The following is a 23,478-nucleotide window of genomic DNA, read 5'->3' as shown; positions in this document are numbered from 1 at the left end:
AATTATATAAAAAACCAAATAATTTATAACTGTAGATGGTTTAGGGTAAGACACCAATGCTCCATATCTGATAAAATATATAATATTTTAAATATTTAAAGGAAATAGATGGTTTTAAATGAGTCTTTGGTGAACAACTGTTTCTTCATTAGACTGACAAAACCACCATTCAAACCAGTATTCCCTAATTACAGTTTGCAACTATAGGTTTAGGTGCACACATATGGACATCTATAACCAACTGAATTCTCATGAAGTTTTTGTTAACTCTAGATATTTTCCCCATGTTCCCTGTGAAAAATAGTCAGGTGAATCAAACTGAAACTAAGCTGGGAGGCCAACTCTTTTAGGATATAATACACTGAAAGTCTTGGCAATACCCATAATACTTTTCAAAATATTTTGCTCGAGCTTCCACACACACGCTCCATCACACAAATAATCTTCCAGAATTAAATAAAAAAAAAGAGAAACATAAAGATGGAAAGACACAAGAAAAGAAGTTGCCAAAGGAAATCTTGAGTAACTGACTGAGGGAATTGTCCTTCCTGCCATGCATGAAAAAATTCAGGCAAGGACTAGATGGTCTCTAGAAGATCCCTGCAAAGGAGGGCTCTGTACAGCTAAACTCAGAACACTGCAAAAGCTTTTTTATGAAAGCAGCAACATACTAAAGTCAGTAGGGTCCATACAGAGATCTGAAGGCAGAAACATTTCCTCTGTTTGAATATCCTAAGGTTAAGAAAAAAAATTAAGGAAATGGAGGGATTATATCAGGGAAAGATACACCCTGACATTTGACAGACAGTCTACGGGTAAAGTTTTGGTTTCAAAGCAAATTGTTTGTAAACAGCTGAAAATAATTCACGTCCTAATACTTTACCTACAGGCATTTGTTTAAAATAACATTTGCACAGGTTTTTGGCACACAGAAGTGCCTGTGACAGGCACTCTTTCCAATGTTATGCAAGGACATCACTTATGTATAGAAAAATCTGTGCTGTACACTTGGCATTTGATTACCAAGTGATCTTTCAACAGATAGGAGCTCTCACCGGAAGACATTCCACAAGTGCTTATGACCAAATTCTGAAGAACCTTTAAAGACTGCAAACTTATTTGAGACTCCTTTAACCAAGTTAAGAGATGTCTAGCTTGCTTTAAAGAACATCAATCATATTAAAATCACATTTGCTTAAAAACACAGTATGTAAATTTTAAAGCAATATTTACCTTCTGACTGTCATGTTCAAAAGTTGAAAACCAATGTTCTGCTGTTTTCATAAGACGTGTGAACATTGCACTAAAGGGGAACAACCCAGAAACTTGGTGTTAAATAATGGTGTCAATTACAAATACGAGCAAATTAAATGTAAAGAAACTTGTTAAAACTTACTAGGCATCATGTTCCAGATAGTCAGGATTCAAAAGAACTTTCATTTCCTCACTGAAAAAGGCAACAGTGAACAATCCAATGTGAATGTTTATTTTTGGTCAGCGTTCTCCATGTACTATTATGCATTTATAAGCCAACTTTCATATAAAGTGCAAATGAGAAAACTAGCCTTTTTAATTAAAAAGAGCAACTCCATTGAACAAATGAAGTCTTTCCTTTTTATAAAGATCAAAAACAAATTAGCTGCCTTGTCTGCACTACAATGAAGTAACCATCTAATTATTCCAAATAACAAATTACTGAATGTCACAATGTATTATTTGAATATGCTTGATCTAGAATAATTGATTGCTGCACAATCTATCACTGTTTATCCTAAACAAAAAAAAAAAATGGTTACTGGTCAAATATGCAGTATCAAAACATTAATTTATTTTGTTTTAATAGCCTGTATTTTTATTGTACTTTAACAGCAATTAATCAGTGACAGCACCTCTTTTCCATCTACTTTGCTGCTTAGCTCTACTTTTTCAGTGGGGATGGAACAGAATGCTGTACATAACACATGGTTATTTTAAGTTGTTTAGCACTGAAGAGCATCTTCTAGGTAATTTTAGGATATCTAAGGACAGACATTGAATAAAAACACACACTTGTAAATAATCATCTTAATGCTTAACTCCCTTTGGGTAGTCACGTTGCAGGGTACCTATGGAGGTTATATTATATTGCACACATAATTAAATTAGTTTTTATCACTGCTGGACTCCAGTGCGTCAAAAACCAAATGAAATGTCCTAAATAAAGAAACTGGTTTCTTTTTTCATTTTTCTTTTTCAATAAAAAGAAAAGCCCTACATATAGGGCAAGAATAAAAGCAAACAACCTGTGATGCAATATTTTATATGTATGAGTCTGACTGCATGCAGACACACATACACACTTTTGAACGAAATGGAGGATCAATAGGTAAACATAATGTTACTACCCAGTCAAAGAATAGTTAGATATCACAACTACAACACTGCAGGTGATGAAAGAAATACCAATCCCAACAATTTGTCTTCAATGATTATTTCCCATTTTAAGATATGAAGAAAGAGAATTGGTGGTAAGACGTCTATGAGTGGAACCCACTGGTCTGTCTACTCTCTGCAGTGACATGAACAAAACTACTTCTGGCAATAAGGATGAGGTAGAACCACAGGTAAGTATGCAAACTTTGAGATTAAGGTTTTTTGTCTCCCTGTTTTTTCACCAGCCAATGTCTGTGAAGAGGCCAATGTCTAAATCTCAGAAGCTGCAGTAGGAAAGATGAAATAAGGACATTTCCAACAAAGCACAATGATGCAACAATTTCTGATATTAATTTATGAATTATAAACAAAGAATTATGGAGCACATATTTATAAGCTATAGTTCAGCCATCTTATTTTTTAAAGAAAGATGATTTTTATAGAAATAAAACACAATGCTTGCCTTGGTTGTGCAGCTTCACTGGCATGTGAAAAAGCCTGGTGGTCACAATGTAGGATAAAAACAATGGGAGCTAGGAGTTCATGCATGCCCTAAACATAAAAGGAAAAGCAAAAGTATATTTAGATTTTTTTTATTTAAAATAAAAATGTTAAGTTTACAGTCATGTAATAGTTCCTAATGCATAGCATAAGGCAGACAGCAATATTAGGTGCAGACTAAAAAAAACATGAACATTCATTCACACTCTTAACAGAATGGTTTCATAATCAATGGCTTTTATCTTAAATTCTGATTAAATACAAGTGTTTATTCCTCTATGATATACAGAAACAAGTTAGTCTCCCTTCTTCTCACACAACACACAACAAATTGGCAATGGTAGGCAACCCTGCACCTGGCAGTTTACTTCAAGATCTGTGTTCATAAATATGAATTTTACTTATTATAATTATAATAATGATATACAGCACAGAGATCTGAAATAGAGAAAAATTACAAAATGTAAAATTATTTTGTATTTTATAATGTTCCAAAACCATAGATAAAAGTGTAACAGAAGGCTCCAAAGGAGACAAGGGTAGCTATTTGGGAAAGAAAACGAAGCTTTAATTTCTAAAGACATGAGAATTAAAATGAGGTTTTGGGTTTTTTCAGTTCTCTTTTGGTTTCTCATAAGTTGTTATGTCAATATTCAAAATAAACTCATTAAACACAATGCATAGAAGACCTGGTACTGCAGAGTACTACTTACATATGCAATCTATATTAAGATACAGAAAAAACATAGAAATAGGCAGGAATCAGAACAAAAGACATGGGTGGGCACTTGAGGGCTTGGGCTGGCATCAGAAGCACGGCTGGGCCACCCAGGAGAGCTGGGATCCCAGTTTTGGGACTAGGACAGCAGGTAGGAGCTACAAAAGCCCTAGGCTGGGGGAGGCATCAGCCGTACAAAAGAAGGGAGGGGAGTCCTTTGGTGATGGAAGGGATATGGGATGAAGGATCGACATCTGTCTGTCTGCCTCTGGACACAAGGACCACTCTAAGGGGAGGGAATTCCTGACCTCTGCCCAAAACCACCAGTTACAACAGGGGCTTGATGACAAGTGCCCAGGCTACCCCTGGTTCTGGATGGAGTCCTTGCCCAGGTGTAGGAAGCAGAACCTGCTGCCAGGAGTGCTCCAGTGCAAGGGTGCAACTATTCAATCTAGTGGAGCCTCAGCCCCAACTCAGGGGAGTGCTCTGGGCAGACAGGGGTTCCAGGAAGACTATCTCATCTATCCTGCTGCAGAAGGAGCACTGGCGCTGGTCCACCAGCACATCAATATTTCAGGTTGCTGTCAGGAGTCATGACAGCTGATGGGTCACCTGAGCTGTTCTACTTTTAATGGGTTCAGCTCTGAGGTAGGAAGCCTCTGCACTTGCTTTTCCAGTTTCCTCAGTGATGGACAGACATGAACACTGGAAGTGTTACATGCTTGCGAGCTACCCTGCTGCTTTGCTGGTGTAGCAGCTGATATTCCATAGAGCTGAGAAGCGTTCAACACCACTAAGTCATCTTATCAGCTTCATATGTACTGAACTGATCCATTAACTTCCAAAATCCTTGAACTTGTATTGGAAGGAATGGGGATTTTCCTTAAGTAGTCCCAGTTGACCTGAGAAGTAGATGTGGAAACCTTCTCTATGTCACTAGCCATTTTGAGTATGCTTTGATGCATAGTTTTTGACAATAGTTTTGACAATCTCTCTGTATGCCATTAACAGAAATCCTAGGAATTTTTATTTCAAACTGAGATGACTGTTAGAGCCTCAGTGGCAGGGCTGAAGTTCGGATGCTTGCTTTCCCTTCCTATTTCTCAATCTTTAGGGGCTACTTTAAAACATGAAGCCTAATGAGAAATTCAGTTAGGAAAAACAAAATAAACCAAATATAGCCATTTGATTTCAGAAGCTGATGTAAAACACCACAAATGGGTTAGATTACAAATCCTCAAATTTAGATTTCTTAAAATATTATGGTCATATCAAAGGAGAAAGGTACAGGATTAGACCATATATAAGTGGCAAAAAGATTGAAATAACCAGGGTTGTACTTTCACACATACGGCCCTTGCTTAATTAATAGTTCCACATTTAATCTTTTATTTGCCCTGATATACTAAACATGAAATGGGAGAAATAGAAATGCCAGAAAATTTGACTATCTAAAAAAACTACCACCTAAGCTGTAAACACATAAGCAGAAGAAAAAGAAAGAGGACATAAAATAAGAATTAGTTATAAAAGATAAAAGCACATCACAATTCTTCCAACATAATAATATATCAACTCCATAATAAAATAGAATCATAATGTGGCTGCCCACATATAACAAAACCAAAACAAACAGATGATGAAATATCAGGATTTCAAAAAGATACCTCTGATCTTTCAGTTATAAGAGTACTTCAAATGTTTAGAGATTTTTTGCTTGGCAAGAAAAGCTACCACTGTAATATGCATACACATATTTTTTCAATGCTACAGTTTACTAAAACTCTTTAGTGTTAATAAATAAGTTGACAGAGCTCAGATAATTTTATGACACTTCCCAGCTACAACAAAATATTGATTTCATAATACAGTCTATGGTTCAGAAAGAAAACCAGAATTATAGCATTCTTACAATGACAAGTGAATCAATGCCTTTCAAAATTATATTGACTTCTCTAAGGGCAATCAAATAATGAACAAACAATTGTTAGCCTCACGATTTAGCTTAATTTTCACTATTTCCTTTCAGTGTAACTAGGACCAGAATTTTGTCACCAGTCTTACAGAAGAGCTCTAAGGGTAGCTTTTACATTTTCTTAAGTATAATACACTATTCTCTTTAGATTTTACATTTACAGCTGCTATTTAAAAATTCAGTGATCCTAGGGAAGATTCTGCCTTTAAAAACTCTAATACAGCCCCACAACATTCTACTCCATTAGACTACGGATACAAATATGTTTTTCCTCATCAAATAAAATGTTCCTTCATGCTGGCCAAAAACCCCAGAAACCCTACAACAAAGACAACTTGCATGCATATATGCATATTAAATAAACATTATTGATTGCTTCTTGCAAAGTTGATGCTATGTAGTAGTTTCAATAGAATGTTGTAAGTATGCAAATTGTCAAGGAACTACAACTTCTTCCAAAAATTTGAAAGATAACATTGGGTAGGGACAGATGTTGACAGAAAATAATACCAGTCTTCATTCATTGGCCAAGTTTTATCATTCTAATGGCAATTGTATCTTTTGTATGTGGTCATACAAATAAGGCAGAGGAATTCTCATGGATGACAAGAGGACCAGTCCCCACAATGGAAACCGCATATGAAGACAAGATCCTTAATCTGGGCTTTGTATTCAGGTCACTGTGGAGACAACAACTTGGAGATGATCTGCTACTGATGAATTAATGGTAACCATCATTATTTTCTCAAAATTATGCTAGGCTTTGCTGTAGTGGAAATTATTATTATTACTATGGGAAGTGGGGCATGAGTCTGGTAAAAACACTACATGAGGGAGACTGACTAATAGATAGGTATTTGATAAAAGAAGGAAAAAACATATGATGGTCAAGAAAAAAATGTTATCTAGCAAGAGAGAAGCACGGGGTCAAAAAAGTAGGATTTTACTAACAAGCTAAAAGGAACATTATTTAAAAAGAAATCCAACCAAACAAACCCACCCTTTTAAAATGAGGTAAGAAAAAAGCATAGCTCCTAATACAAGTAACGCATGTCCACAACAAAAGAGGAAAACCACAATCACTTACTGTTTTGTGGACATGGCACAGCACTGCAAGACTTGGGTGATATACTGAACACGCTTTGAGAGGTTAAATCAACAGTTTTTCATGATCCAAATTAATTTAATTTTCTGCACTTCCTCTCCTCTTAATCCTGTAGCAATCCCTTCCTGGAACTACCACACTATTGATGCTCACCAGTTGAAAACAGAGGTGAAGAAGTTTTCTTTGTCAACAGCCTGTAGGCTCACAAAATTGAACCTGTTCTTTTATCTGCCTATGTTCATTTAGCCCACCAAGCAGTCTTTATTAAAGCTGAGGCATCAGGCAGTCAAAGTTCATTAATACCATTTATATAATCTCTGCAGTTTCAATTAACTCAGCAAGACATTCTACTACATGATAACAGTCTCATTAATTCAATAAAATCCCATAACTATTAACAATATGGTCTATGTTAAACGGGGTGTCACCTAGTAGAAAATAATAGCTTTAACAGCTTGTGATGAAACGCAGTGCTTTTTTTTTTTTTTAAATTTGATCTGGCTAAATATTCCATTCCTATCTAGAAAGGTATTATTTTTTGCTAAGGAATCAAGAGGAGCAGAGGGTAATTAAGTCCTTTTAAGTCATATCAAAGAGTAAAATAATACTTCTTGTTCAATAAATGATAGACTAAATTAGCTGGAATGTGTTCTTCCATTTCCCCATCATCAGTACTCTGGCCTATATCCACTAGAAAGAGGAGACTGAATACTGCTAAGTATTTTTTTTAGCAGCACCCTTCAAAACACAGCTCCTAGATCTCATTTTTATTGTTCTTATGCATGACTATTCCTTGCTCACTGTCTGTCAAACATGAGAAATAACCAATTTATAGATGTTTCATGTTTTATAGCTATATAGTCCATTTTTTTTATAATCTCTAAGAAATTCTTCAGAAGTAAGTGCTCCTTCAACTCATATGCCCTTTGTTTCAATGAAACAATCCTATTCCCTGGCTTGAGGACAGGGGGGGCACCAACCATGCCTGAAAGCAGATTGTTTTATAAAAATCTTCACATTTACTGAATCTCTGTATTTTTGCCATGACAAATTTTCTATCTACCTAAGTTTGGATCCTCTGCAGTTTATCCTTTGTCCATGCACACAGAGTATCCCTGGGTTTGTCAGTCTCTACTCAGCCTACAGATAACTGTGTGAAGAAACAAATACAGATATGCCTTGGTTGATACTCTGCATATTGGTCTTGCTATATGAATACAATATCGTGTTTATGGTTACTTCAAAACTTTCAGAACAAATGCTGAGTTAATTAACTTACTAAGTTAATTAATTCAGCATTCTTACTAAGTGCACTGAGTGTGGATGCAGACTTAGTGCAACTTAAGCTTTCTTTACCATTTTATCAAAAATGGTTTGAGCAGACTCTCCTTTAAGCAACTCTGTAAAAGTTACTTATCCTTCACTCAAGAGGATTTTGTCAGCTGCATTGTGCTTGGATGCTACATGGTTAGATAAACATCTTTTTGCTAACATACTGCGTGGCTTTAGCACTTTGGGGAAGAACTTAAAACATTACATAAAACTTAAAATAGTAAACTTGGCCTAAATTTCAGAAGTCACTATGCTTTTTATTTATTCAGTACCATTTTAAATCCTGCTGTGTACGTTCTTTACCTAAGCAGAGAAAGAAAAAAAAACAAAGAAAGGCTTTCTTAACCAATGACAAAGATGTTTATAAAGAAATTCAAAGTTAGAAAACTTAGCAACCTTAAAGAAAACAACTTGAGGTACTGTGTTATGAGGAGAAAGCATATGTTATTCAATGAGCTTACTTACCAACCAGCTGACAAGCAGCTCTTTGATTATTTCAGCATTGTGATACAACTTCAGATACAACAGAGCTACATTATTGTCAAACCATATAGAAAATGTTGAGTCAATGAATGCCACCTGTACAGTATTTTCATTACCTGTTTATAAAGCAACTGCTCATTTTCTCTGGCGTAGCAGAACAGAACATCTGTAAGAATTTTCCTTACATTCTCTTGCTGGAAATACTGCATTTCAGGAAAGCTGAAAATGAAGCAATACAGCAAAAGTAAACAATAGAGAACACAGAATGCCAGTTGCTGGTCTTCTGAAAGAGGTTTTAGGCAAGAGCATCTCCCTTGTCTGCTTTCCCACTGCTCTGTGCCGCTAGAGTTAAATATTTCTAATGACTTGTTACATTTGTTTTGCAAACGAAATGATGAACAATGTTCGTTAACATACACCAGTCTGCTACACAGGTATGATGATATCACAGTTATATTTCAATAACCAATCCCTTTTAATCTCATTAAAGCTAGACATTTGCAAGAATGAAATAGAATGGAAGAAATAGAAGAATGGATTAGAGTATGTCAGAAGACACACATACACAAGGGTTCTGTATTTCTTTAATATTTGAAAGAATATTATCATTTAATGACAAGATTATTTAAATATCTCATAATTTACATGACAACTAGTATCCTAAAATCAAGTATCTCTTACTGGTATCTGTTGCAATACAACACAATAAGACATCTCACTGTCATTAACAGCTATTACAAATAAACTTTACAGTTATAAAATAATCTGTCTGGGCAAATACTTCAAGTGAACCAGAATGAAGTGGAAGATGTGTGAGAATAAGGAAAAAAGGCTTCTGAGAAAATCCTGTTACTGGATTACATACTGGAAAATGTAAATATTTCCAGTCTGCAACTACTCTGAAGCAGCTCTGACCTGTGCATCCTGCTCCTTGACTGTTGGAGGTAGGAAATATAATAGTTATGCAGGACCTACTTAAAATCAGTGTACAAAGGTGTTTTCATTGCTACTGAAAAAGTAACTAGATGGCAAAAAATATTTCATAAAGCAAACACCCCAAACCACATTGCTCCACAGCCACACAGAGCAGTATAAAACACAGAGCCAAAAAAAATAAAATCTGAAAAGGTAGAATACTAAAAAGAAAGGAAATGGTAAAGTTGGACAAAGAAAACCAGAAGAATACTTTAAAAAGACAACAACAGTAAGCCTCAAGCTAGAGTGCTGAAATAAGGTTGCATTTTAGTCAGCTTTAGAATCAAATCACATGGTTTGAAATAAGATTTCTTCAAACAAGTTTCGCAGGTCTGAGCTACAATGTTATACTTTAGACCAAATGTATTTAAGACTATTGTAAAGCCTGTCACAGAGAAACAATACAGAAAATTAGAACAAATTACTTCAGATAAGACTATTAACATTGCTAATCACTGTGGTCATCTCACAGAGGTGATGACAGGCAAGCACAGAAACAGAACTAATTAAGGCTAGGAAAGTGCTTTGAAGTCCTTGGATGAAGGAGCTGAATCAAGAGCCAAGGCAGAGAACACACTGTGGGTTAAACACAGTGATGCTAAGTCCTGAGAGAGGCACTGGGATGAGAGGTGTAACGTTTTCCTGGCACCTGGTGGAGGTAATGGTAGACCAACATTTGGAAACTTGTATGCACTTTTACTAATCACATTACTGTAAAGGAAGGACACAGCTGAGACCAAAAGTGCATTACAGCAGATGGCAATCGACATAATTTAGGGGTTTGAAGAGATTATTTCTGAAGGACTGTTATTCAGGCCTGCCCTATGAAGTTTAGGAACAGAAGACTAACAAAGAAAACTCAAAAATACACAGAGATATCTGTGAGGATCTAGTAATACCAGAGATTGTAACAGAAAGGATAATAATGAACTCAGGAATAAGCTGGCTGAAGTATTAATTATAGTAAATGTAAATAGAAGAGATCACGAGGGAACTATCAGTTCAGGGTAGATTTTTATGGAAAATGTAATTTTATGATTAAAGCTCTGTTTTAAGAAATACAGTATCATCAAATCAGCAAGGTAAGAATACTTTTCATGAACATGAGACTATTACATTTAATTGCATCTCTGACAAAGCCTGCATTAAGGACATGGGAATTTTCCTAAACTGTTTTACCACAACTCTACAATGAAACAATGGTGCATTCAGATCCCTGCTTTCTAAAAGTGAAGACCAGCGTGAGCCAGATATAGCTTTTTAAAATACTCCTTTAGCTGATTTAGGGGTGCCTGCACCACAGGCAGCCAGAATTTGACACAGAAATTTGAAGAACGAGGATGGTTAACAAATAAATGATGCACAAAAGAAGTTTGGTGGCAGACAGAAATGGGGATCATAATCAATGGATTGCTGTTCCTTACCCTCTTGTCCACATACTTAGGAAAGATGTAGCTCTCCAGTGGCTTTTCCACTGCTATTTTGATGTTGGCAATTTTTAAAATAAGTTTTTTCTTATTTGGGGGATGGAGAGTTTGGAACTCCAGCACCCACAGCTACTCATCTTCACATGCCTTCCATCATCCTAAACTCTGACTGTTACTCCTGAAGCAGAAACTAAGTAGACTGATATATAAAAGTACTACTACAAAAGAGAAGATATTGACTTGATCTGTCTACAGGGAATGCCCCCTAGGCATTTTAGTTTCTTAAAATACTGGAGAGAGAAAGAGGGTAATGAAATCTAGCCATTTGCTACCCTAGATGTACACTGTGATGCCAACAAGTAACCTGGTATTTTAATTTGTGTTAAATGCTTTTGCATCTGCCAATCTGCTGATTTCTACTCCTGCAGAATATTTAAAAAAAAATTTTAAAAACATTGATCACTAACGAGTTGGGACTAACTCAACAATATCTTTTCCTACTTGCAAATATTGGAAGCTGTTATTTTTATGTAGACATTATGGACTGGATCTCTATCACCTGACTTTAGGAAGCTAAAGTTTTGTTAGGTACTGGTGAGCCAGGAGCCTTTTATAATTACTGAAGAAAACTCTACCTCTCCAGTGTTATCCATCACACAAAAACTACATTTATGCTTTAGTAAGAGATTATTTATGTTCTAGAGTTCTACAGGTACACAAACTCTAAAGCATGATTAACCCAGCTGTGAGTATTTAGGCTTCACAGACCCAATAATTAGGTGAGATAAGGATTTTCAAAATGCATTGGAACAAACACACAAACACACACAAACAAACTTTTTAACAGCTGCTTTTAGACAGCAAAATCCTGAAGTTTAAACCAGTTTAAACCACTACCAGTTTTAGGAACCTAATTCTAGCTGCTTTTCTTGTTTATTGTTACCACACTTCAGGGAATTCTAACAAAAGCATTATAGAGTAATTTTTTTACTGCTTTGATAGCTGGAACTCTGGTTTGCTACTCTGTGTGCAGTTAGCATCACTCTCTACAGCATTATATACTTGATGCTGTGGGATGATGGAGGACTGAACTAGATGACAAAGAATATAAAAACATTCATTAAATGAGAAACAGCAGCTAGAAAGTAGGGATTATGGAAATGGAATATAATAATTATTTTAACTTTTAATAAAAAGCATTGTAAACTAATGATTAATTTTAAACTTTTAAATTCTAACTCCAGGGATTTATTTAAGGAATGTAAATAGAAAGAGAGGGTCTTTGCATTCTAAAGCCACAGAATGAAGAACTTACTGCTTCTTAAAATAATTAATAGTTTCCAAACAGAAACATAAGTGTATGTAAAAATGCATACTATGTTTTATGATTAGACAAAAAAGTGTACATATAAAATGCATGTAGCTTATCAAATACATTCATGTCACTGATAAATTTTGCTTTTTTATTGCTTGACTTATTTTGCTATTGATGACACAATATATACTACTATTTTTTCAGGTTGATGTCATTTTGTATAAATGCATTAATGAAAATTTCTCACTATTACTGATATTAGTGAATACTACTTAGCCATTTGCCACAGTGAAAGTCTGGAATTTGTGCGTTTATACATATATATTTAAATAATAATCTTCATCCATCATAACCTCCATAAAACTTTTCATTCTCCAATTATAGTTTAGATACATATATATTTTAATCTTAGAACATCCTGAACTGTTTCCTTTAACAAACAAAAAATACCATCTGTTGTGAGAATGCACATGAAAGTATACTCAGATTTTAATTATACATCTCATGGCAAAATACATTCAAGAATGGGTCTAGGGACGGACATGTAAAATATTTGAAAACCAGACTGCAATGATTTCTTCTGCATGACTTGTTTCCTGTAAATGAAAATGTGTAAGCTTGGGATTTGTAGAATCTACGACTATCCTCACTTTTTTTCAAGTTATAAGGAAAAATATTTGCAATACAGTAAAATATCACGATTACAAACCAGTAATTGAATTTAATTATATTTACACATTACTCAATGCTTGCACTCTGAAAAGAAATATTTTCAGGAACTGAGTGTTCTAACTCAAATAAGTTTCTAAACAGAAATGACCTAAGGGCCAAGAAGATGAAAACATAATCATAGTAATATCAGGACAAATTTTAAAAGGCATTTATGACAAATAAGCTACAATAGTAATAAATAAAAATAGAACCTCTCAACTTCTATACATGAGTGACATTTCCCTTACTAATTACAAACTGCTTTTTTATTATTGATTGTATTAAGTGTTAAGAATTAGGAAAGTAATCTGTTTGATCTTTCATTATGATCATAATTTAGTTAAAAGACCTTTCAGCTTCTCTTATGTTCTCTTTGCTTCATACAGAAAACTACATTAAATTTCACAAGTAGTACACCTCCTAATATCCTAATTTAGGAGAGCTTTTCTTCAATGATACCAACAAATCTCCGGGATTTAATGTTCAGCTAAATTGTCTCATTTTTTACTCCATGTAAGTTGTATTTTTATACATTTAATGTATGTTTCCACACATTCACATTCAACAAACCTGACATTTACACTAACCAAAGTCAAGAAAACACAATATAATATATACCACATAAAAATGCAGAATATAAATTTATATATAGAAATTTCTCTTAAAGATGTACATACGTTCTTGTCACATCTTGTTCAATCATTGCTCGAAGCTCTTTATCCTGGAAAAATTTATTCCAAAGACTCTGAAATAAGAAAAAATAATTGTATGAAACCAAGACTTCTACTAATACTTAAGGCTTATAAACTACAAAGTACTGCAAAGTACTGTACAAATATTGACAAATTAATCCTCAACATTCCTGTTATATAGGTATATCAGTATTTTATAGGAGATAAAGAATGTTGGTGATCAGCACAACATATCTGAGAAAGTCAGTTTGGATTAGAAATAAAACATTCAAATTCCTGGATTCTTGTCCTAGGCTCATGGCATTTTCTCACTGGATGGCTGCAGGTTTGTGAATTACTTGTTCGGGTTCCAGGAAGAATATTTAGAATGGCAGAGTAAAGTCAAACTTATCAGAACCAGCAACTCAACTGGAAAAAATCCAGTTGCTCACATGAGGAAAAATGACCATATCACTGGACTGTACCATACTTCTGTGAATGTATGGACTTTAATTAGAAGCTGCTGCAATATCCATTATCAGAAATTGTTTGGGAGTAAGCTAGCTTGTTTTAGTGGAGACAAAATCATATAAGGAGTGTATGATAATCAAACACCTATTATGAAAACATCATCATTCTGATCCACTGTGAAGACCAAGACTGGCCATTCTAAAAAAATTATGGTAGGAAAAGCCACAGTATTCAAAGCTCACTATCAAAATAAAAAATATTAAATAAAAGAATCTGAAGTAGGTTTAGCTTCTTCTGTAGCTATGCTTATGACCATTTTCATGCTCTCTCTTTTGTTTCCATGCCTTGCTTACAAATATGTTGTAAAAGCTAACCAGAAAGAAGTCAGGAAGTGCTGTTAATTGTACACTCCAGAAAAAGTATTGGAAGCTGTATTCTTTATTGAAAAGGGTTGGTAGCTTGATCAAAATTCAGATGGAGCAAAATTTATAGCAGCCTTCATGCAGGTTAGGTAAGTTTTCAGATAGCAGCAGCACCACTCATTGAAATACAGTACAGAGTCTGTACAATACTTCCACAATTTCTTGCCTCCCGCTAAGCAATTCTTTGCCATGGTGGCTTATGCTCCAGAGAAAGAAAAGAGAAAGTAAATGAATGCTATCTATGGGAAGGGAAGTAAAAAACCAAAACCCCAGGTTAATTAGTTGCTATATTTGTGCTACAACTTGGGAAAAAACCTAGACTTTAAAAATATTTCTATCTTCAGTACTGTCTTACATACAGTGAGTACTCACTGTATGTTTTTAATTCACAACTCTTTTCATGCAGCTAGACCACATTTTGGAACTCCCCTGTCCCTGCTCCCACCCTGGCCCATCAGAACAGAGAAAGCAAACAGAAGCTGCATTGCAAACAGAAGGAAAAATCAGGACACCAAATGGGTGTAACATTAAGTCACAGCAGAGGCTCAAAGGCACTTTGTTCTTCACTCCTATGCCTGATTTGGTCAGTGGCTTTCTTTTTTAGATTAATCCCCTGCCACATATTCTGACATGTTAACCTTTGTTTTCCATATCTGAAAGCAGAAAGCAGGTTGAGCTACTGTATATAATCACAAACCACAGCAGAAATGCTTTAAATCTTTTACATTTTGACACAACTTTCTGTCCAGATGGATGCAAAAATAGTTTGATGATGTGCACAGTCATAACAGCTGCAGAGCTCTCTCCTTCTAAATTAAATAAGGAGCACAGTACCACTCTAGAGATGAAGTATGGGCTTCTGTTTGTGGATAAAATGGGAGTAATATCACCAGAGATATCTGAGACAGTCTTTTCAGGTGTAAATCTATTAAGTGCAGACAAATAATTTATTTTCATGGCATTAAGTTATTTTAAAAAATTGATAAAAAAGAATTTTGATGGTAACAATGGTAACATAATTAATAGAAAAGCTTGAAGATATGTGCTATAAAATTCTTAAAAGCTTTTCAGGTATAACAAAATGCAGTAAAAAAAACTGTCCAAGGCTGAACAATCTTCCAGAGGAGGGTATTTCATTGTTCTGTTAACAGCATTCACCTCATATTGACTGTTTGAACACTCCTTAAACTAGAGCCACTGAACATTCCTTAAACTAGAGCCATTTGATGTATAAAATGAAAACATACAGTGATAAAAAAGCGTATCAGGTAAATATAGTCCAGCACCGATTTTTTTTTACCACAGCCTTCCCTGAATTAAGCCCTAAAAATCAGAATATGAACCTGGAAATGAGCATTTCCAGTTGTCCAGCAGAACCTGTGGAACAATTGTTAACACAAGTCAGTTTGGACATTTAGGAGGGAGATTTTAGCACCTACCATTTTGCCTACTTCAGCAAGAACTTACTTTTGTCAGTATGAAAAAGATGAGAATTTTAGTAGCATGTGTTGGGTTAACTTACCCCCTCATCCTGAGAGAGTGGGTTGTTGATTATCAGATCTTGTTGTCCTGCTTTCCGAGGGTTTGTAATGTGCTAGGTAAAAACAGGAAAAAAAATCAAATCCTCTTCTGTTATGCTATAAATGTTAATATCTATGCCAAAGTATGAGAACCTATTTTGTACCAACTTACAATTTCTTTGATCTTACTGTAAGAAGTCCTTAAGTCTGAAGTGGTTTTAATCCATTGACTTCTATCTTGTGGTAGAACGTCCAGAAATAACTGTTAGCAAAACAAAATAGATTCATTAAGTTTCATCAGTTTTACATAGCTTTTCATATAAATCCTATCAGACAGCATAAACCACCCCAGAAAAAAAGAAAAAGCAAAGGACTACAAATATTTCTGGTTTTAGTGCTTTCTAGTCCATAAATAAATAGCTAGGAACAACTGTAGTTCTATAGGGCAAAATTAAGCATTAAAGTCAACTGAAGCCATGAACTCAAGCTTTGTAAACTGTTACAGCTACAGTAAAGTTCATGGCGACTTCCAGGGCAGAAACAAAATGGAAAGACGTGAAAAGAAATATACAAAACTTGAAGCTATTTATGTAACACTGATGACCTAATGCAACGTGCTTAAAATGAACCCCAAATACAGAGCAGGACCTAAGCACTTAGGGATATACCCAATGTAAGAAATGAAACATGCTCTAGAATTGTGCAAGACAGCTAAGAGAGGCAGTTTTGCAGAAAGTCCTTAAAATTGCCTACATCTCAGTTTTTTCATGTCTCTTGAAAAATGGTAAGAAAGAAACATGCAGTGCAAAATACTATTTAATTGATTTGAAGCAAGGAAAAAGCCCAGTATTTTCTTGCTTTTTCAACGTTTTTATTTGCACATTTTAAAGTGTTAAGAAACAGTAATACTGACAAATCATTCCTAAATTACTAAAAAAAAAATTAAAATTTCAGAGCTTAACAACAGAGCCCTAATGCATATTGGGACAAACAAATAAACCTTGCCTTATTTCTAAAATAAAACCACTCCTTGATTTAATTGGTAGACAGGGAAGGACTTGTTGTTTGTGTTAGTTAAGGGCTTTGAGTTATGGCCTCCTAATTTAGAGATTTAAAAAGAAGCAAACTGGTAAAACAGTGCAAGTGGCATGCTGAATAAAATATTTTCATTAACTTTAAACTAGTTCAATGCTACATATATTTCAAATTAAAAATTTTCTCTTTCTTTCATTCATATATAAGGAGTATTTTAAATTTCTTTTTATAGGTCTCTGTGCCAAAATGATTGTTCAGAAATTCCAAGTGAGGTAATTTAAATGATCAGCATTAACACACAGTAACTCTACTAGAAAAAATTTTCTCTACTATCAGAGTTAGTGCAGAACAGAAGACTTGATGTCATTGCAAAAAATTTGTCTGGACTAGAGCTACCCTGTGTTACTTTGCTTTCTTTCTCTCTTCCTTCCCCTGCTACTTTAAAAAAAATCCCAACAAAAACCTCCGAAGGAGCTGTTCTGCTTTTGGAAGATGTTGCTTCCCTCTTCATCTAGTCCTTACAAGAGGGATTGGTCTGCACTTCCTCATTTCACTGGAAAAAGCAGCTAGCAGAAGCATCAGACTGATTTTAAAGCAGTCCCAAATTCCACAAAACCATAATTTTTTAGACTAACTTCCTATCTATTTCCAGCGCATGACTTCCCTGCACAGATACTGAGAGGAGAGAGGCTGTGTGGCACTCAATTCTAAACATATCACCAGCACAAAGACATACTTTCCTAGGATTCTTTTGCTATTACCTGCAATTCAGCTTTAAAGCAATTTGATGTGGTTAGCAAATGTCCAATGAATTATAAAAACGAGTAGGAAAACATTGGGATGAAGTCTCTTGGAAAATTCATGATTCTTTGCATCAATAATCTTCCAGCGCATCAGGTAATGTGTTGATATATTGCAACCACAAACTGTAAATAAATATTTTCTCTTCTTACCTTCCAGCAAACACTACGGAACCTGCTGCTTCTCAGCTGCCCATTAATCCCCTTCAGCCGTATTGTTGCCAAGTAATTGTTGTTTACAAATAGTTCTTCCCATTCTTTACTGCAAAAGCAAAAGGAATGAACATTTAAACAACAACAAGAAAAAAAGCCTTAGCTGATTTAAGGACTATATGACACTATAAAATTTTGGATAAGCAGAGGAAAGCAACTTTTTAAAATGTATATATTTAGTTGTGTACCAGTTCTAAACGCATGGCTGTTTTTTTGGACACATTTCTTCTTTGGATTTAATGAATATGTAGATCGCTATAATTATGCCAGCTACTGAAATTCATAATGTCTATGGAGGCTATTCCATTTCCTCTAAAATGTTGGTACTGCAGTTCAGTGAATAAACAAGAAAAATGAATATTAATATAAGCACATTCATGTTTCAGCTGTAGACAAAGAAGTACCTATTCCAAAAATATGCAACAGAAAAGTACACTGTTGACTGTATTAGCTCTTCACATGACGTATTTGCTTAAATGAACCTTCTTTTCTTCTTAATGTCAAGCTGGGCAGTTAAGCATCATAGAAGATGACTTTCTTTAACATTTAGTGCTATTTACTATTGAAATCACTCCTACTTCTTTCTACATGATCAGTTTTAAAATTTTAACAGGTGCTAGGAAATTTAAAAAAACATCAAAAAATTAAAAAGCCTCACTGTATAAACTGTTAAAGGCAAGCTTGAGTACCTTGCAGTACCTATGGCTGACTAGATAAACAACCTAAATATGCCTCCCAGGCATGCAGGCACCAGGGGCCTAACACCTGTGCCTCATTAATATACAAGTAAATCTGCTCTACTGGGAAACAATTGGAAATTAATTGTCCCAAACCATCTACTGAGTTTGAATAAAAGAATTAAACCTATATTTCCTGCAACTTCTACTGAAATGAATCTCAAGAACAGCTGAAGCCATCTGATAGTCTTAGTAGTCCGCAACTTGCTCACAGACTTTTTGCAGCCACCTTAAAATACAAAGGGCAATTTCAAGGTAAGGAGCTGGATTATGTGCAAGGAAATGTGTTTCAGATTTATTTTCAATGCATGTCCTTAAGGTGAACATCTCCTCCTCCCCCTGTCACATGGGAGACTATTACTTCTCCCTGGGAGACCAAATGAAACCAGGAAGAGGGAAACTACTATTATGACTTCAGGCTAAGATCTCACCACATTTACTCTGCTAAGGAGGGTCACAGAGTGGGTTATACTAAATACCAGCAAACTCTGGATTTGCAAATTGCCCTAAATATATGCAAGATGAAGTTAGATAGTTTTCAGCCTTTTAAGCTGAGTTGGGAGAGTGAGTTTTTTAAAACAGAATTTTAAGATATAGCTGCTGAGAACTGTAGAGGAATAGACTTAGCAAGCCAGGAAATTATGGTTGTCTTCCTCTGTGACAGGAGCAAGCTCATGATTCATGCTGAGACCAGGAGTCCTGTGTTTGTGAATGCACCACCTCCCAGCAAGGACCATAGCCTTTAAAAAAAGTGTTTACTTCTGGGTCCTGATTATTAATTACTTTGAAAACTGAACATATTCCAGATAAAAGCAAAGATGCCTACAGCAGTGTTAGACTGCAGAGTTTAGGGCTGCCTTTAGCTTCTCCCAGGTGCCAGTACCCCCAGGTGACCAAAAGAGCAGCAAGTCATTCCAATGGTGTGGAACAGCTTCCTTCATTCCTCTCACATCCCCCAGTCTCCAAGCAGAAAGACTATCTGGTCATTTTTGTCTCCTTGTCTCCCACACATCCTCACCTTCTGCGGGGAGCTGCCTACGATTGTTTACCATGATTCTGTCTCCTTTAGATACAACGTATGGTATACACCAGACACAGCTTGAGGAAAATCTGGGCCTTTCTTTCACAGCCACTTATACTTCAGTAACTACAGTATATTATGGCTATCTAAATAACCCTCCTGTTTCTATCACATATAATATTCTTCATTTGCCATTGTAAATTCTGTAGCATCACTGGCCATTATAACTCCTGCCAAGCCGCCTCCCTAGGGTAGCTATGTTTCAAGAGTGCCACACTCCCCTGTGCACACAACAGGTCAGACTCTGAAGCTATTCACATTGTTCTGCAAGTGGATGACATTCCCACAATGTCTTTGAAAATGCCAGTGTGTCAGCTGAGTTAGCAAAAGGTTTCAACCAGTGCAACTGTGAAAAGAAAGAACAGAGAGGAAAGAAACTCTTCAGGTTATTTTTCTCACCAGCTGCTGGAAGTGATTGCTACACAGTAAGAAAGTAATTTCAACACTTCTGAAATTGTATTAGTGCAGATATTATGCCTTAAAAAAAAAAAAAAAGTAATGCAATTCCAAACACGTTTTGAACCAAATTACTTTTAAAACCGCCAAAAGAAATTTGGCAAGATCATATCTCCTCTGCATTCCCCCTTGGCTGCTAGGATCACAAAAAAAGTTATAAGCAACTGAAAAAGAAATTACTTGGAAGCTGGAATCTGCCTCAGTTTTAGTAGAGCTGCATAATATTTAAAATCCTTTCTGAACAGCATTCACTAATTCATTTCTCAAGTATTTTGAAAGAAGACTAATTAATTAAGCTTTACAATTCTAGAGACCTTTAATAGAAATAACACTTTTTAATATGAACAAGCAATCAATTCTAAAAAGATAACATTTAAAATTATATAGTCCTACTATGTAAAATAATATCTAAGAGCCTTGTTAACTCAGCATTGCCAAAAACCCACCGGTCAACATGAAATGAGCAAAGAAGATTGGAACTCATGTCTACCATATTCCATTTGCTTCACTGCAGTGAAGGACTTCAGGAGCTAATAGGAACCACATATGAATAAGCACATGCATTTACTTTTAATCAAACTAGGAAATTAAATGCATGATCCTGTGTTTTACATCCTGTAGACTGTACAATTAAAGGCAAATGTCAATGTTAATGTTTTCTGATTATTTTGTAAATATTTTTCCTTTTAGATTCTTATTTGAGTATCCTGTCTAATGCAGTATTGTGCATGTTGTAAAGTCTTCATAATAATAATAAATGCATATAATATAAGACCTTGTTGTGGTTTGACACTGGCCCAATGCCAGGCACCCACCAAAGCCGCTCCCTCAACCTCCCGTGCCACAGCTGGGGAGAGGAGAGAAAAAAATTGAGTTGAGGTAAGGGCTGGGAGAAAACACTTCAAGAGCAAAACAGCCTCAAAGTTGCAAAGTGAATTTACTTGCAAAGTCAGAAGAGGATAATGAGAAGTAAAAGAAGCCCTTGAAACACCTTTTTCCCCCCAAACCCTCACTCCCTTGCACCAACAATGCAAAGAGACAGGGCATGGGGGCTTGCTCAGTTTGTCATCCAAGGTTTTCTTCTGCTGCTCAGGGAGAGGAGTCCTTCCCCTGTGAGACCATGGGATCCCTCCCATGGGAGACAGTTCTCTGTGAGCTTCTCTGGCATGGGTCCATGCTCACGAGCAGCAGCCAAACTGCACCTGCTGCAAACACGAGCCTCTCCCATGGGCACACAGTCCTCCCAAAACTGCTGCAACATGGGGCACTATTTCCACGGGGTGCAGTCCTCCAAGGACAGGCTACTCCAGCCTGGAAGCAGGTGCTCCCTCCCTCTACCTGGTCTCCCACTGGATCACAGCCTCTTCCAGGCATCCCCCTGCTCTGGTGGGGGTGCTCCCCCACAGGCTGCAGGTGGATCTCTGCATCCCCCTGGATCCCCATGGGCTGCAGAGGCACATCTGCATTACCATCGTTTTCACCACAGCCTGCAGAGAAATCTCAGCTCTGGTGCCTGGAGCACCTCCTGCCCTTCCTTTTCCATTAACCTAGGTGTCTCCATGTTGTTTTCTCTTACAAGTTCTCACCTCCTTCTCTTCTCTCACTATAAGAAAAACTGTGTGTGCCCCACTTTGATTTTCTTTTTAAATATGTCATCACAGAGGTGTTACCAACATCTCTAAGTGGTCCAGTCTTGGCCAGCAACATGCCCATCTTCAGAGCCATCAGGGAGTGGCTCTGCTGGACATGGTGGAAGCTTCCAGCAGTTTCTCACAGAAGCTACCTTTGTGGCTCCCCCTGCTACCAAACCAATGCAGACCTGAATGAGAAAGAAATTACTGGAGTAATAGTTCTTTAAGAAACTTAATTTCATGTGTTATCTCTGCTGTGCAATGTAAAATATCTACTGGCATGAATTAGGGAGAGTTGCATTACTTCAAAGTGGGAAAAGTGCTCAATATGTATGAAAGAAAAAGCAGGCAAATCAATGAAGGGATTAATTCTGCAGGAATTGTTCATAGTTCTCATCTGTTCCTTTCCATCTTCTGAAGCATGCACTTATGTCATAACCACAAGAGTTTAAATCTCTCTGCCAAAGAATTGTATACTGGAGTCTGCTCCCAAACACACACTCTCTTTCTTATAAGAAATGAGGTTGGCCTCTGAGCAAATCATATCTAGAAGTCTATTTTTCTTTCTTTTCAAGAGGATATGATTTGTGGATATGATTCTTGTTAAGGCAATTACAAGCATCAGATTTTCAGATACAGAAGCCTTAAGTTTGGAAATGTTCCTCTCAGCTGACTGTTAGTAGAGATCACAACAAGTAGGACTTTACTCCAGAAAATCTAGGTAAAATTCTACATGCACGTAAATAGCATTCTTGAAAAGGTATGTGAAGCTCTAAGGTCTAGCATCTTAATAAAAGTCACTGGAATCCCACTATTGCTCAGCTATTGAGGAACGAGCAACTATAAACTCTTTCAGAATGCATGACATCAATAATCTAACAATATGCCTAGGAAATTACTCTGAAATTCAAACAGTTCAAGAGCTTTACTGAGACAATATTGAGCTTGTGCATGTTGGGGAGAGGTAGCAAAGACTTTCCTCCACTGACAGGCAGAAGCAGAACACCTGCCTCTGGCTCTGTGGCTAAACTTCAATCTCCAGCACAATGGTAAAACCAATACATCAAGCACAGATATGGAGAAGAATGCAATGGTAGCCCATTAAGGCTCCTTACAAAATACATACTCTGTTCAGAAGAGGAAGAAATACAACTGAGGGAGCCTGGTATAGCACAGACAGCAATAACTGCTGCTTCTGCATTTAGAGGATAAAGCTGGGGAAATGTATGAATGCAGATCCTGCCAAAGTCTAAAACTAGTGTTAGAAGTATTTTTATACCATCATGTTCAGACAACACCAAAACTCTATGGAAGACACTAAAACCCAGAGAAATGTCAAAATGTGAAGAATGACATGGAACTACAATCTATGTCAATGAAAAAGGGCAAAAGTTTCAGTTCTGGGACTGCAGGGGCTAAGACCTACAGGTTAATATTACTGTCCATAATACAGGCTCAGGTGAAACTGCAGTTAAGAAAGAAACCAA

The 23,478-nt window shown here is 36.1% G+C and overlaps 1 protein-coding gene across 2 annotated transcripts in view; it reads right to left on the bottom strand.

Moving 5' to 3' along the window:
* The window catches only part of TBC1D5 (TBC1 domain family member 5), a 316,725-nt gene that overhangs the window by 124,980 nt on the left and 168,267 nt on the right, over positions 1–23,478 (bottom strand). For both annotated transcript variants that reach the window (XM_084207646.1, XM_084207647.1), the window contains 8 exons: positions 18,027–18,135; positions 16,211–16,300; positions 16,041–16,112; positions 13,632–13,699; positions 8,643–8,745; positions 2,876–2,964; positions 1,397–1,447; positions 1,234–1,303 (listed from right to left, as the gene is read on the bottom strand). In XM_084207646.1, the coding sequence (XP_084063772.1) occupies positions 1,234–1,303; positions 1,397–1,447; positions 2,876–2,964; positions 8,643–8,745; positions 13,632–13,699; positions 16,041–16,112; positions 16,211–16,300; positions 18,027–18,135 (652 nt within the window). The remainder of the gene's footprint in view (positions 1–1,233; positions 1,304–1,396; positions 1,448–2,875; positions 2,965–8,642; positions 8,746–13,631; positions 13,700–16,040; positions 16,113–16,210; positions 16,301–18,026; positions 18,136–23,478) is intronic.

This window comes from Fringilla coelebs (genome assembly GCF_963513975.1).
Source record: "Fringilla coelebs genome assembly, chromosome: 1".
Lineage (NCBI taxonomy): Eukaryota > Metazoa > Chordata > Aves > Passeriformes > Fringillidae > Fringilla > Fringilla coelebs.
Note: the sequence above shows the minus strand (reverse complement) of the source record. Positions and strands in the feature narration are given on the sequence as shown.